The sequence below is a fragment of the Xenopus laevis genome, chromosome 2S, assembly GCF_017654675.1.
Source record: "Xenopus laevis strain J_2021 chromosome 2S, Xenopus_laevis_v10.1, whole genome shotgun sequence".
NCBI lineage: Eukaryota > Metazoa > Chordata > Amphibia > Anura > Pipidae > Xenopus > Xenopus laevis.
In genome coordinates, this window is record NC_054374.1 from 82,571,053 (window position 1) to 82,585,913 (window position 14,861).

At 39.6% G+C, this 14,861-nt stretch overlaps 1 protein-coding gene across 4 annotated transcripts in view; it reads left to right on the forward strand.

Annotated features, from left to right (window-relative positions):
• LOC108705008 (proto-oncogene vav) overlaps positions 1 to 13,698 on the forward strand; it is a 57,883-nt gene extending 44,185 nt beyond the window's left edge. For 2 of the 4 annotated variants that reach the window (XM_041584077.1, XM_041584075.1), the window contains exons 18-27: positions 35 to 60; positions 695 to 737; positions 3,720 to 3,856; positions 6,887 to 6,952; positions 7,687 to 7,718; positions 8,077 to 8,193; positions 9,053 to 9,140; positions 9,820 to 9,931; positions 10,754 to 10,905; positions 12,913 to 13,698. In XM_041584077.1, coding sequence (XP_041440011.1) covers positions 35 to 60; positions 695 to 737; positions 3,720 to 3,856; positions 6,887 to 6,952; positions 7,687 to 7,718; positions 8,077 to 8,193; positions 9,053 to 9,140; positions 9,820 to 9,931; positions 10,754 to 10,905; positions 12,913 to 12,966 — 827 coding nt within the window. In that variant the 3' untranslated portion in view covers positions 12,967 to 13,698. The remainder of the gene's footprint in view (positions 1 to 34; positions 61 to 694; positions 738 to 3,719; positions 3,857 to 6,886; positions 6,953 to 7,686; positions 7,719 to 8,076; positions 8,194 to 9,052; positions 9,141 to 9,819; positions 9,932 to 10,753; positions 10,906 to 12,912) is intronic. The other 2 variants (XM_041584078.1, XM_041584076.1) reach the window with 1 other exon arrangement.
• The last annotated feature ends 1,163 nt before the right edge of the window (positions 13,699 to 14,861 follow it).

Sequence of the window (14,861 nt, forward strand, 5' to 3'; positions counted from 1 at the left end):
AGTATAATAACCTATATGTTTTTGTTTATTCCAGATTTAGGGTCCTCTACAAATAAAAAGGTACAGTAATTAAAGCTTTTCCTGCCATATTCCACAGATAAAGAAAAATGATAATGGGGTGGAGCTGGGCATATGGTACTTTTAATATACCAGGCCCCAATATTCTCCACCTACTTCAGAGTAATTGATGTTATTAATCAGAATTATGGTGCAATGGTAGCAATGCTTGCTGCCTTGTAGTGCTGGGGCCCTAGATTTACTTCTAGGAGCTTATATATATATCTGTGTGGCTCTTCTTTGACTACTCACCAAAAACATGCAGGAACTGTGGAATATATTGGCACTTTATAATTAAAGAATAATAATAAAAAAGGAAATGATTTGTTGGGATAAGACTCAGAAAACAAGAGGGAGGTTTACTCATCTAAGCTTAAGTTTTGAATTCTTTGGGAATTGGTTACTACTGTAAATAAAATTCACTTTTGTGAAATGTTCCCTTTATTTTTCATGGGAAAAGTACCAATATTAATACAGAATGATATCCTGGTATTGGTGGTAATTGTAGGAAAGAAGCAAATTAGCATAGAAGCATATTAATAGTGGGAGATATTTGGATGTTGAAAATCTTTATCATACAAAAACAGTAACACTTGAAAGAAAGATTATTAACTTCAGTTTTCAATATTTTATTCAGCAGAAGCCAGGCCGGGGAAACTACAACAAAAGGAATGAAACAGGTATTTGTGTTACAACAGTTTATAATAATGAATATCACAGAAAAAAAATCGTCAGCGATCGGTCTAACTCACGCTGTGGCATTGACCAGCTGCTATAAACACCTTTGTGCCATTACATGGTTTACCTTTAAAAATAATTACTACTTAAAATGAGGTGTTAGTACCACACATTGGCCAAAAAATGTAAGCACACGAGCCACGTCAAGGCCCCCCCATCATACGCAAGTCCCACACTATTTGTGAGCATTCCAAGGGGCAGATTCACTAATGGGCAAATTTTCGCCAGCATCAGTTTCGCACCCCTCACACCACTTCGCTAGGCACAAATGCGATACGAATACACTAATTCACTAAAATGCGAAGTTTTGCCCTGGGCGTTGAAAACTGGTGACATTTCGCTATCGTTATTTCGGCTGTGCAAGCATTTCATAACGAAGATGCTCTAGCGTTCATTTGTGCCAATCGAAAATTCGCTAGTGATCTTGGGCTAGGTCAATTTGCATAGGGCAAAAAATGTAAAGTTGTATGGACGTCTTTATTATAAATGTTGGTGCAAATGCTTGAAGTTACCAATTTTATTACACATAAGCCCTGTGGCACCTGTGCCTGTCAGTGAATTGGCGATGTCCCTGCAGGTGGCAACACTGGCAAAAAGTCGCTATCGTTAGCCACTTTGCCCTTTAGTGAATCTGCCCCCAAGTCTGTAGTGTAGTGCGCTGGCAATTTTTCTCTTTGTGTACAAATATTGGCTTTTTATCGTTTATAGCAGCTGGTAAACTACAGTTTGTGGGTTAGACCGAGCGCTGGCATAATGGTGTTTATAGCAGCTGGTCAACGCCACAGCATGAGTTACACAGAGCACTGGCGATTTTTTTTCTGTGTTTCGTGTACAAATTGTAGCTAAATATTGCCAATAGCTGCCATTCAGCCTTTAAAACAGGGAATTAGTTATAGATGTATGTTAATTGGCTGGTGCTAAAAAGCTCCTTGCTTTTTTCACTATAGCCTTTGAGTAAATGGGAAATGCACCATGGTCTTATTACTCAGTCACATTGTCTACTGGGGGACTTGATTTTAAATGTACTACAAACTTAAAATGCTAATAGATAGTGTAGGAAGGTAATTATTCACGTGTATTGTTGGCTGGGGCTTAATAGCTCCCTGCTTTCCCACTAGCGTTCCTGAGCTAAGGATAAGTGTGCAATGGTCTTACTACTCGGTCACATTAGTTGCCTCGGACTTTGACTGCACTACAGACTTGGAATGCTCAGAAATAGTGTAGGGTGCAGTGGGGGCCTTGATGTGGTGCATGGGCTTACATATTTTGGCCAAGGTGTGGTACTCACACCTCATTTTTGTAATAATTATTATTTTTTTTGTATAATAATGAAAATGTTTGGCTATACCATAAAAGCCAGAGTTGACATCAGGGGGTATAGGACATTCTCCAGTCAAGGTTGCTGTGCCAGAGGAACCTTAATAAACAAAAAAGTATGATTTATGGCTGTGGTAGAGCTTGCAGAGATGGACAGGCCTTAGGTGTACTGTGGATGGGGTGTGTTGGCATTATAGAGCATGGCTGGGCAGATCAGGGGTATGGTCATACCTGCACAGGATTTTTTTTCTTAGAACCCCCATTCCACTTGTTGGCAAAGTTCAGTGGCAGAACTACTGGGGTTGTGGGGGCCCACCAGTAGTTTGTGTGCTTGTGAATCCTGCATGATCTCCACTTCCGGAGGGGGGTGGGCCCGGCTGCATAGTGTGCACCAGCGCCCCACACAGAATAGTTCCGTCACTGGTAGGGTCTCTGCCTAAAGGGGCCTAGGTAACCAAAGGGCTAATAATTGAAGGACCCTTGGGGAGAGAACCCTGCTAATGTAGTAGCATGATTACTGATGACAGCCCTACATGAAACCACAAACACACTAAAGAATCCACAAATAGGAATATAAGAAGGAACATCAACAATTCTAGAATGGTGAATGCCACTAACCTCATAAAGGTGTATTTCAAGCAGAGCAGATCTGTGAGTTGAATGGATGGATAAAAATGGCAAATGTAAAAAAAGATTAGCACTTCAGGGATGAGGGGATAGCTAACACTCCAGATCCACCATGTCAGCTGGCAGGGGGTTCTGGGTTAGTGATGTGCAGGTCAAGTTTTTCTCGACCTACACCTGAACCGCAGCCGCCTGCTCCCGACTTCCCCATTCCATTTATAGACCCACACTGACCTGCACCACCGATGATGTCACAAAAGGGGCAGGGCAGGCACAAGTCTATAAAACAGGAAGTGGGAAGCCAGCAGCCTAAGGTCACAGCAGAGAGAGCAGGCAGAAGAGCTCAACCCTACCACGGGTCCCACGGGTATTGGGCTGGCCCGCAAATCACTATTCCGGGTCTGTCTATGACACTTGGAAGCCCATTTATTAACATTCTTATTTTAGTGGTTTAAGAGTACCAATAAATGCTCAATAATCAATCATTTATTAAGGATCCAAACATAAAAAGCAGAAACGAAAAAAACAAAAAAAAAACAAACATGCATTAAAAAATCTGAAAACCTTCAAAACCTCAAGTTTTGGAAAATTGCTAGCAAAAAAAATTTGAAAACCTTTAAACTTCTGAATGGCTAAAAAAAACTCCAAACTCCATTAGTACTAACACAGCTCTCTTTGACTTCTATAGGGCCTCAACTGCTTTTACTTGCCAAAGTTGTGTATTAGAGTTTATCATGATTTTTAGACTTCATAAATCTGTCAAAAAAAGAAGCAGAAAACTTACAAAAATCACATGTATAGTATTAATCATAAAAGAGAATAAAAAAAAGATATAAAAGACCATTGTTACCGAATCCAAGTCCAAGTTAAAAAACAGATCTCTGAGATACAAACAAAAGGAGTGTACTTGTGAAAGGCAAATAAAACACCAGGGTGTAGGAATTATACACCAACATTTTTTTTTACAAAATGCTTTTTTCCAGGTCTCACCAAAATGGAGGCATGTCAGGAATATATGGGCATTCCACCACCCCCCATTGCCTTTGGCCCACCTCTGCAAATGGAAAAGGGGGATATAGTAGAACTGACAAAAGCAGAAGCTGATCAACATTGGTGGGAGGTAACATCACTTAAGTTAATTTTCAACTGCCGAACCAATAACTTGCCTGTTATCTCTTATATATAACTCTCTGTATCCAGCTCTTTCTATATTGAGAGAATTACTACTTTTATTATTACTGACTATGGGCAAAACAACTACCCTCCAAAAGTTTTATTTTGGTATTCCTGTACATAAGGTTGTTTTCAGTGTTTCCTATTACTTGTAGCGGCTGAGCAGCCATACTACAACTGTAAACTTTACTAAAGTATTAAAAGTTGCATGCTCCACCTCACCATTGACCTTATGGGATGCTTCTAAGGCAGTCATGAGAGAAGCTCTTATGGCAGCAATATCACAAGCTAGGAATGAAAATCTAGAACTGGTGAGAACGACAGAAAACTAACTACAAAGAGCTGCAACAGCACTTACACAGAACCCTAACTCCACCAGTTATGCTGATCTCCTAAAAAGGCACAAGATTCCCTCCGCAGAGCCTCCATATCCCTAACCAAGAAAGCCCTACTCTACCAGAACCAATGCATCTTTTATCAAAGCGACACCAACAACAGCACACTCCTGGCACTTCTGGCTAAACCACACTCTGCATCCTCTGCGTCTCAAACTAGACAATGCCTCTATGTCAACAGAACCCAGAATCATAGTACAGGAGTTTGCTGCTGTCTACCAAAACTTATACACAACCTCAACAACTAACTCCAAGCCAAACTCTCGCAATTCTTGAACTCCATCCCTATACCAACCCTCTCCCCCACTGACCATTTTTAGACGCCCCAATTACAGCTTAAGAAGTTGCCTACCTGCAAATAAGACACCGGAAGTGCCCTGAATATTTAGAAACCCTCCAAAGCCCCTACGATAGCAAATCCCTGCCTCCCTCCTTTGCAGAGGCACTGATAGTGTCCTCAGACCCTCTACCAACTACCTTAACTACCCCCCAAAAAACATAGCTACTAGCTCTCAAAATCCTAGAGCATTCACCACCTTGATTATACTCCCACCTCCCTTTATGGGGAAATTCGTATTTACCACACTTTCGGCACCTACTCGCAGAACATTAAATACTTGAGGGACCTCCTAGGGAACCTTGCCTTTCCTACACACCCTGCATTGCAGCAGAAGTGCCAACCAGCTCAAATTCCACTTTTCTAGATAGCTCAGACATGCCTTTTTCTTCCCAAGAAGAAACCCTCCATGACCCCAACCCTTTGAAGTTGACATCCCAATTATATCAGCACCTTCTTCTGTCTGGCCCCAAACCCTTCTGAACCGCATAAGAGTGGTGGTCCAGCAAAATTCTAGGCCTTGAGCAAAATGACTGGGAAGAAGCAATAGGGAATGCTTATACCTGTCTTATCTCATTTATGGACAACCTAATACAATACAAGATCATACACCATCCTTATGTAACCCCGATACGACTTAGGCAAATGGGTCGAAATCCCCAATGATTTCTGTCCTAGGTGCCAAGATTTGTGGAGAGGCCCCGAAGGCCCTGGGGCTAGGGCGGCAGGATTTTAGGGGGCAGGATGCTGCCCAACCACACCCACATTGGTTCAGAAAAACTGGGGAGGCGCAGGAGATACGATAGTTTTTAAAGTTTCCTGTTGGCCAATTCCCATTGCTCTGGTCCCAATGAAAATTTGATTGACTAAAAAGGAAGGGACGGGGTGACGAAAGACAGCGGGCCTAGGGGCGTCTGTTATGTAAATCCGGCCCTGAGAACCGGCAGCTGACTTTTTTCACCTGATGTGGTAATGTCAAAAAATTCTCAACTTCTGGATCCAAGTCATAAACTATCTGGCGGACAATCTGAATTTTCCAAGGGTGATAGCACCAACTATTTGCCTTCTGGGGGTCATAGAAGATGTAATCCCGGCTAAATACGCCAGACTATGATACCATTCCTAAATACAGCGCAGAGCAAACTGGACCTTAAACCTCAGCGTACAAAACTGTTCTTTGGTGTGTCCAACCAAACCCCCACCATAGCTTTTAGGGTAGGACTCCACGAGTGGTTTTGTTGCAATCCGACGCGCTGCGACAAAACGCATGCAACTTGTCGCATGCAGCAGCATCTGCATCCGACAGTCGCGTCGGATCAACGATGCAACACCATGCGACAATTCTATCTCTTACCTTAGTTTTGTCGCAGAGCGTCGGATTGCGACAAAATCGCTTGTGGAGTCCTACCCTAACTGTCATACTACTCTTTGGGGGGCAGATTTATCAAAGGTTGAAGTAAAAATTCAAATTTAAAAAAATGCAAGCTAATTTTTGTGTACTTCGACTAGGTAACCTCGAAGTCCAAATGCATTTCGAAATTGATCATGTACTGTCTCCTTAAAAATTTGACTTCAACCATTCGCCATCTAAAACCTGCTGAATTGCTGTTTTAGCCTATGGGGGACCTCCTAGAACCTAATTGGAGTCAATTAGTGGCCTTTTTGGAAAAACTTGAATTCGAACGAGCTGTTACTTCAATTTGTACAATTTGAATTCGATCAAAAATGGACCTATACCATCGAAAACGAACCTGTTCAGCCAAAAAAAAAAACCTATGATTTAATTTCGGTTGGTCTTTTTGAATTCAAATTTCGAAGTTTTTCAAATTCGACCCTTGATAAATCTGCCCCTTTGTGTCGACTTGTACCTAATGCTTTATTTCATGAACTTATATGGGTTAGTTTGCTTATTTGTTTGTTTTGAATGTTTAAAACAAAATAAAACTTACCTTTAAATAAAAAGTGTTGCATGCTACAAACATTTATTAGACATTTATAGTTGGGTGTCATTAGTATTTTCCCTCAATTCAATGTAATGTCAGCATTCTTTTTTGTATCCAGGAACTGAGTATTTTGGGCAGCATTTATATATTTGTAGAATTTTATCTGCATAACAATATTGTAACAGTATAAAAAGAGAAGATACCTTGCCTTATTGCTCTGTTCTATATATACCTGTATGTTCTTTTTTTCTTCTCACACTATTGCTGTCACATAAATGCTTTTATTATTATGTCTCTCGCAGGGCAGGAAAACATCCAACAATGAGATTGGCTTCTTCCCCTGCAGTCACGTTAAGCCTTTCGTGTGTGTAAGTTCAAAGTGGGAAGGGTTAGCTTTCTGCCTTGCCTGCATCTCCCTCAGTTGATATGGGACCTGTACTCCAGAATGCTCGGGACCTGGGGCTTTCCGGATAACGGGTCTTTCTGTAATTTGGATCTTCACACCTTAAGACTACTAGAAAATCATGTAAACATTAAATAAACCCAAATAGGCTGGTTTTGCTCCCAATAAGGATTAATGATATCTTAGTGTGGGTTATGTACAAGGTACTGTTTTATTATTATAGAGAAAAAGGAAATAGGTTTTTAAAATGTGCATTATTTCAATAAAATGGAGTCTATGGGAGACGGCCTTTCCATAATTTGGAACTTTCTGGATAACGGATTTCCGGATAACGGATCCTATACCTGTACAAGGTAGAATCATGTAGAATATGCCTATAATAACAATACATTAGTGCAGGGGTGTTCGCAATGTAGATCGTGATTTACCATTAGTTACCACCGATATAAATGACCAGCCTTTATATTATATCTATAAAATGTATAGACTTATTCATAGTTAATATTTATCTACGTACATTTTCTATTGAAGAGTAACAAAACCCTGACAATGCTGTTGCAGTGGTAACTTTTGGGATAATACTTTAGATATTTTGATTTGATTTGTCTTTAAGCCTTAGGATCCCTTCGTTTTCTATGTTAGAGAGGCTGATACTGTGTGAACTGCTGAGCTCTCACACACTCTTTTCTTCCCCGCTAGAGCCCAGTACCAGATCTTACAATGTATACCTGGTAAGTATTGGAACCAAACAAAGGTTACAAATTAAATGTTATTTTAATGGTGAAATACATGAAACGATAAGTATGTTGCAGAGGGGCATCGAACAATTAAAGCCTATTAGATCTGAATCTTACAAAAAAAGGGCACCCCCTTACTCCCCCCCAAAATAAAGGGCAGAGCATGTAGTATAATTAATTACAAGCTACACTTTATAGCATTTCTCTCAAATATAATAGTAAGGGGGACCAAGATAGTGGAGAATGCATATTGGGGCTTATTTTGGGTAGTGTCTGTTTTCGTCATACTTATACTAGCTCCCCATCCCTCCCATATGAAACGTAATTTCTACCTCCACTGTCTTTTATTCAGGTATGCAGGTCCTATGGAAAGAAAAGACGCTGAAGTCCTGCTTGCTAATCGATCTGATGGAACTTATCTGGTTAGACAAAGGGTGAAGGATGCTGGAGAATTCGCCATTAGCATCAAGTAATCATCTATCTGTAAAAGTCTATATTAAATAGATTTCTTCTTTCTCTAACAAGAGTCAGAATTTGCTACCAAGCTTAATAAAGTTGGCATAACCTTAATTTTTTCCCACCACCAATCAGCATCATTTGTGGAAAAATTCTGGTAGTTACAGTTCAGAAGCAGCTAGAATGCCAAAATGTTTGTCTAGCTCTGACTCGGAGTCTGCTGTCAGACGTGGCTGTTCAAAATTGATTCTTTATCTGCCCCATTATCTGTATTTATTTAGGATAAAAATCACCTGACATAACATTTTACACATAAATACTGTCTCCTTATTATGAGGATCAATGTTGGTCTTACCTGAATGGTGACCTCCCCAGTTGACAGAAGATTTGTGAATATTGTGTTACATACACACCGGGACTTATTATTATAAATACTGGGAACATTTGTACCTGTGCAGTAACCTATAACAACCAATCATTGACTGGCTTTTTTCAGTCAGCTGCAGGTAAAACAATGAAAGCAAACATTTGATTGGTTGCCATGGGTTACTGCCCAGGTGCAAATTTTCCCAGTGTTTATAAATGAGCCCCACTGTGTCTGCCTCTTTGGTAAGGCTGGTATAAAGGGCCTTAGCCAAGTCATATGATGTATTTTATTTGGGTTAAGTCCCTATGCTATATATCATAGCTTTACTCTTGTAACCTTATTTGCTCAGTGCCCCTTGATAGTTGCTTTATTTTTTCATCAAGTTTTATGTTATAATTATTTAAAAAATGAGGGTAATACAAAGCATCTATTAAAGACTACAGAAATATTGCGACCTAAGCATATGTCTTCTTTGGGACACACAAACTGTGCTTTTAATCCTTAGGTTTAACCAGGAAGTGAAACACATGAAGGTTATATCTCAGGGTGGGCTCTGGAAACTCACTGAGAAGAAAGGGTTCAAGGGACTTACTGTAAGTAAGATATAACTGACAAGCTGAAAAATCTCATGCAATAAAACAGTGCAACATATATCAACAATTCTGTTGATCCTAAGCCTTTCTATAAACTCATATTATTTGCCTGATGGAAACATCAAGAGAAAATGCATTTTGGCGTATGTTTGCAAGGTCTTACTTTCTTTGTGGAAATTCTGCAGTACTGTAGGCATTTTTATTGGCACTATTGTTCAAGATCGTTTTCTTCTGCCAACAGTGTGCAGTGCAAGTATGTCAGGATGCACAAATGTCAAATCTCCAGTTAATAATTTGATACAGGCATGGGATAGGGATCATAAATATAGTAAGCATCTAGTGGGAAAATATGTCTTCTCTGCTATTAAATTCCATGTGCCAGACAATGCAAATAATTTTTTTGCCCCATTCCCAATTCTTTACAAAGCAGTCAGGACCTCCACCAGTCACTTTATACTGTGTATCTATTGTTGTTCGAATGCTACTTTCTTCTTTAATTTGTATCTCCTCCCAAAGAACTCTGTTATTAGAGTGTCATCTTGTGAATATACACAGTACTTGGATTCAGGTACTGAACCTGTGTATGGGAAAGAGGCCTTTATTTTCCCATACCAACATGTGTATGCCCATGTTTCATTTATATCTATGACTCATTTGTCTTCCTTTATGTATTGTCAAGGACCTTATTGAGCATTACCAACAAAATTCACTAAAAGACTGCTTTAAACTTCTTGACACAACGCTACAATTTCCATTCAAGGAACCAGAAAAGAAAGACAACCCCAAAACTGGTAAGAGCTAAACACCAAACTCTTAACAGTTTCTTACTAAAGGGAAATTATCCTGATCAGTAATGGAATTACTAATAATAAATAAAACAGCGGGACTCCTGTATCTGTGCGATATTAGGGCACATTCACTTACCAAAGTAAAGTGCACTTTGAAGTGGTGCCGAGCACAACTATAGGGAAGTGTAAGGAGCACATTTTGACACAAGTTGCATCGAAAATCACAAGCTGCCAACTGTACTTGTAGATGTAAATAAGCCCTAAAATGTTTGAGTTGTTCATATTATTCCTACATAAAATAAGAAAGTATGCACCATTTTCAAAATATATCCAGAATACGTCAATAGCTTTTTGCAGAACTGTGGCTGTTCCAGCTGATACACAGTACTGTCAAATATCTGATGCCAGTCTGCTTTACAGGACAAATAAGATTTATATAAAGTGATTCATTAGGCACTAAAATTCAAGAATTAACTGGTAGTAATAGTAATGGCAGAGAAATGCTCCTAGTTTATCAGAGCACAAGTCTAGCCCCATGTCAGATTTCGAAATTAAATATAAAAAAAATTGTTTTTCTCTTTTGAGAAATGGATTTCAGTGCAGAATTCTGTTGGAGCAGCAATATTATCTGATGCGTTTTGAAAAAAAAAAAATTTTCCCATGACAGTATACCTTTAAGCAAAAGGCAGAATATTTTTCTTACAAAAAATGGTAAAATACTTTAATAATCATGGTAAAACTAAAAAGTTGTATATTACATGTAATATCTTTTTAATCATCAGTAAAATGATTGTTAGGAACGATATTCTTTTGTTTACCTTCCAGAAAAAAGGATGAAATATTTTGGGTCGGCTCGAGCTCGTTATGATTTCTGTGCAAGAGACAGAACTGAACTGTCTTTAAAGGAGGGAGACGTAATTAGGATCCTGAACAAGAAAGGACAAAATGGCTGGTGGAAAGGAGAAGTGTACGGAAAGGTAAAAATGAGTAGGACAAAAAGAGAAAGTATTAAAAAATAATAGAGAATATAAGGGTTTGTACTCACTAGCATTTTGCCTGCACTCCCATGCGTTCCTGTTAAATGCGTTCAACCACAGTGGAGTGCAGGTCCAGATGCAGCCGATTCTTCTTCTATGGGCTTCCCTCACTATGACTAATGTAAGTGCCAAACGCAAGTAGAATGCAGCATGTTGCTCTTAGGCAAAGGCCTTATAAGGCGATGGTTCAACTGGTAAGCAGAATAAATGGTGGCTTAAGTAAGAATCAAGAAGACTGCAAGGGGTTGTGGGAATGTTGAGAGCCATCTCTTAGTAGACCGTAGTACAAAGTAGGGTTGCCAACTTTTCTGGTAGGATTGATGGCAACGGGGGGAGGGGGCGACAGTGATGCTGGGATAGGCGTGATGACATTAGGGGCAGACATAATGATGTTTAGTGGGGTTATGACTCCAGGGTTTTTGTGTGACTTGATGCAATTGGCTGGATTTCTGTCTACTTTTATCAATGTTTTAAACTGGACAGAATGTTTTGAACCAGTTAGTTCTTTGAAAAACTGGGATGTCCAATTCAAAACTTTATAGGTGGCAACCCTAGCTCTGTCTTTATTTTGCTTGATGAGTAAGCCTAATGCTTTAATTAAAAGTATTGAATCTTTTATACAAAAACAGGTATCCAAAAATCTCTGAAACACAGCAATGCCAATTTTTTTTTGACTTATTTGTTTTTCTTTCTGTAATAATATTAAATATGTGCTTGATGATATCTAAGCCATGTTGATAGAAAAAAAATTATTGTGAGTATCATAATATTTAGATTTTTTCATTTGATCAAATTATTGTTCGGGTTTCACGAGGCTGTAAACAGTGAGCATACACAGTTGAGACCCAAACAGGCCTAACAAAAACCCAATCTGTTTGGATCAAAAGCAAACAGGCAGCAACCCTAGTAGAAAGAGTTGCTGAGAACATGAACTTTATACTTATCATTTTCTTTTTCTGAATTTCCATGGCATTCAATCACAGGGGTTATAGCCACTCTCTTGTGAGCCAACAGGAGATGAACAAAATGTAATTAAGCAGTAAGCAAGTGATTAACAAGCCACACCTTTATACAGAGTCACCCATTCTCCCCAGAAGTGTCTTTAAAATTAAGCTCCTAAAGAGCATAATGTCACCATGGATAGCTAGGGAAAGAAAATGATGGTCAAAACGGATTCAGTATTCTCCATGGAATTGTAAGCAGCTGGTGAAAACCTACAGCCCCCTGACTTCTGATTAGATTTGGTAGCACCCCATGCAGTTACACAACAATACCCTGTGGTCAGTATAAAGTCTATTCCACAAAATCTGCCAACAAATTTATATGCAGTTCTAGCCCTACTTATGGGGATGGCACAGAGCATTCTTCTTACCAAAAGACTGACCCCTAACCTTCATTTGTCAGCTCATGTTGCCTCCTAAGACCACAAACCAGCTGGAGGTTGCAAGAAAAATGCTAATAGTAGCCAAATGGATTTAAATACAGTATAACGAGCACAAAAATGTTTGAAAAGGAATGCCAAAACCACCAAGAAACCCTAATAAATACCACTTCTAGCAAGTGGAACATTCTATATCAGTATTTAGCTGCCTTAGGGACAAGGTGATTGCAAAATGCCATGAGGTGCATAATACAAGTTCTACAAAGAAAAAGAATCTGAATTTGTGGGTACCAGAAAACTTAAAACTGAAAACAGGGGGCTCTGAGTAAAAGGTGTGGTGTAATTTTGAAAAATACGCATTCAACCATTATGCTTTCCATTAAAATTTCCAGACAGCAGGAGAACATTGTGTGTGTGTCTGATTCTGAGGCTACTAGCAGCTTATTTTAACTGAAAAGCTGATTTGCAATATACATGGGTATCCGGGATAAAAAGAAACACCTGGTCTTCAGCCAATATATTGTACCGGTGCGCTAACATTATATTTTTTGTGTCCATCCTTTCAGGTTGGCTGGTTTCCCGCAAACTACGTAGAGGATGATTTTTCTGAATATTGCTGAATGACTTCCTCAACTGACAATGGTTGTTGCAGATATATTCTGCTATTTTTCAGTATCTAGTCCTTGTACTTCAGTTACCCCGAATGGTGAATTCTGATCAAGAGGGGACACAAGGAACTCTTGGCTGTGCACACCTTCAGTGGCCTGAATATAGGGCATTATACTGCCATCTGAAGTCACACATTTATCTTGGATCTTTAAATAAGGAGATACAGGCCTTTCTACTATCACAAGCCACAGCCTCAAGTCATTCTCTTACAGAACCTGCATGCATTTCCTTTTCATGATTTTCCATTTGACAAAGGGTTCTTGTTTAACTTGGAGCACATACAAACTGGTTTAAATATACATGAATTCTTCTGCACCCACTCTACAGCAACCACGAGGGAGATAAACTCACATTTATATGGTAGCCACATCCTGTGCACCTTTTACTGGATCCGGAAACATTTTTATATATGCAGGATGCCAAACCCAACAGATGAGTAGCTGGTGGCTAATTTAAACCCTTTTGTACACATAAGAGGGGAAGGAATGAAAGAATTATGATCTTCCAGCATTACAGATGTGCAACGTTCATTATGTTAAGTTATCAGACATGGAATGGATTTACTGAAACTCAAATGGAAAACTCATTTTCACCTTTGCATACAGATTTATCACATCATATGACACTGGGAATTAGAATATTTTATTTCAAAGGTACAAAATAAAAAGGCTCTATTATCTCTAGTTAGAGAAAAATTTTTTGACTTTAACTTTTTCACTAGTCTGCATGGGAACATCCATTTCCTAGCAGTCATATAACAATATCTGTTTCTTCTGTGGCAAGTTACATGGTTATGGGAAATATTTTATATTCACTGTAATGATCAGATACAGGGTCCCCAAGGCAAAGTGGGATCAATGAGCTTTTTATCTGAAATGCCCTTCAACAGTAACTCTGCAGCCTGCAGATGCGAGTGAAAAAGAAAAGGAGGCTGAGGAAGAGTAAACAGAACCAGTGAGGTTTTAAGCTGGTGGTGCACAGGGAGATTAGTCGCCAAGCGATAAATCTTCGCTGCTGCGGGCGACTAATTCCCAAAAATGCCTTCCCGCCGGCAATAATGTGAATAGCTGGTGGGACACAGGCCCTGACTGGCAATCTGTGAGTTCTGGTAAATGCCAGAGGGGCTGCTGTATAGTCCCATAGAAAGTCACTATTTCGTGGGCTGGTGGAGGACTATTTGGGCCTCTGTGTTCTTAGAATGCCAGGGCCTATTTTGACTTCCAGTCCAGACCTGGTGGGATGGCATTTACGTTGCTTTGTTTCCTGAAATCACCCAAAGTTTCCTTGCAAGGCAACTTCAGAAAACAAATTGGTGTGAATGCGATCCTACTGATGATTCCCATTCTTGCAGGTGGGAAGGCATTTCGGAGAGATTAGTCGCCCGCAGAAGCAAAGATTTATCACTTGCCGACTAATCTTCCCGTGTGCCACCAGCCTTAGGATAATGGCACATGGGAAGTTCTGTTTGATTCATAAACACAGTTTTATCACATCAATAGATGAGGTTAAGGGAACAGAAAGTGTTGGCTCTGTTTTGTTTTGTTTTCTGTGCAGGCTGAAAAAAGTAGATCCGCTCCCTTCCCCAGTTCCATTTATTTGCAGTAGACCGCTCTGCTCCGTTGCATGTTCCTGCATGCAAGTGGAAGCTGTTCTTTTAAATCAATCCAGAAAACAGAGCTGGTCAATGGAGCAGAACCGCTTCTCTCAACCTGCAAAAAAATGCAGACTGAGAGTAAACAGAGCCAACGCTCCATGTGCCCTCAGCCTTAAAGTGAATGGGAAACACTAAGGGGCAGATTTATCAAAGGTCGAGGTGAATTTTTGAATGAAAAAAATTTGAATTCCA